The 860-nt window shown below is 35.9% G+C and overlaps 1 protein-coding gene across 1 annotated transcript in view; it reads right to left on the bottom strand.

Moving 5' to 3' along the window:
- Positions 1 to 662: 662 nt before the first annotated feature.
- Positions 663 to 860, bottom strand: part of LOC109589301 (scavenger receptor cysteine-rich type 1 protein M160-like) — a 4,246-nt gene continuing 4,048 nt past the window's right edge. The window contains exon 8 of the mRNA XM_020005406.1: positions 663 to 677. Coding sequence (XP_019860965.1) covers positions 663 to 677 — 15 coding nt within the window. The remainder of the gene's footprint in view (positions 678 to 860) is intronic.

The following is an 860-nucleotide window of genomic DNA, read 5'->3' as shown; positions in this document are numbered from 1 at the left end:
ACAAAATGAAGGCATAGGCATTAGGGCTTGTAGGAGACGTATACCTGAAACTGGTTGCACTAGTGTGAATCTTACAGCAGATGATATTGCATACACTCAGATTTGTGGCAGAGTGATTGGATACCAAAAAGGTAATACTGATGCTTTACGCAACAGTAATAATATGGATGGCATTGATTCTTATTATCTCGATGGTGTGAGTATCACACGTGGGTCTGCTCCTCGTGAACATGTCTGGTCTTTTATAGCTGGACAAAGATCAATTGCTAATTCAAGATCAAATTGTCCTTGTAACACTGAAGCTACTGTTAGTGTACCAGAGTTTGTTGGTGATCACTACTATTGTGAATCAGGTAATAACTCAACACAAAATGATAAGACTACATTTTACCCTGATCCATTGTGGGATGGTAAAGATTGTCTTTCACTTGAATCTCCTTGTTGTGAATCAGAGGCTCTCCCATGGTTCCACAGGAATTATAATACTTTATCTGATAGTGATCTTGAGCTACGAGTGTGTCGTCGTGGAAGCCGATATAATGAAGACATTCTTATTAAAATGTACGAGATTTATGTCAAGTAATTTTAATTTTCATTCATCATTAGTACATCCTTTTAAATATCATGACTCAAATAATATTGATCTGTTGTTCTTGTTTTGATTATGTATCATTTACCTATTCATAGTGTGTGCATTTTAGTTACTTTTTTGTAAAAACAGTTAGCAATACTAATCACTTGGTGGTAGTTCATTGAGACTACTGTATGTATGATCATGAGTTGGTACATATGAAGCACTTAAACTCAGTGATGCATCATACAGGGTATTGATAACAGTCTTTCCTTCTGAAGCATTGCTC

This window comes from Amphimedon queenslandica, unplaced genomic scaffold (assembly GCF_000090795.2).
Source record: "Amphimedon queenslandica unplaced genomic scaffold, v1.1 AMPQUscaffold_11456, whole genome shotgun sequence".
NCBI lineage: Eukaryota > Metazoa > Porifera > Demospongiae > Haplosclerida > Niphatidae > Amphimedon > Amphimedon queenslandica.
This window is presented reverse-complemented; position numbering and strand designations above follow the sequence as displayed.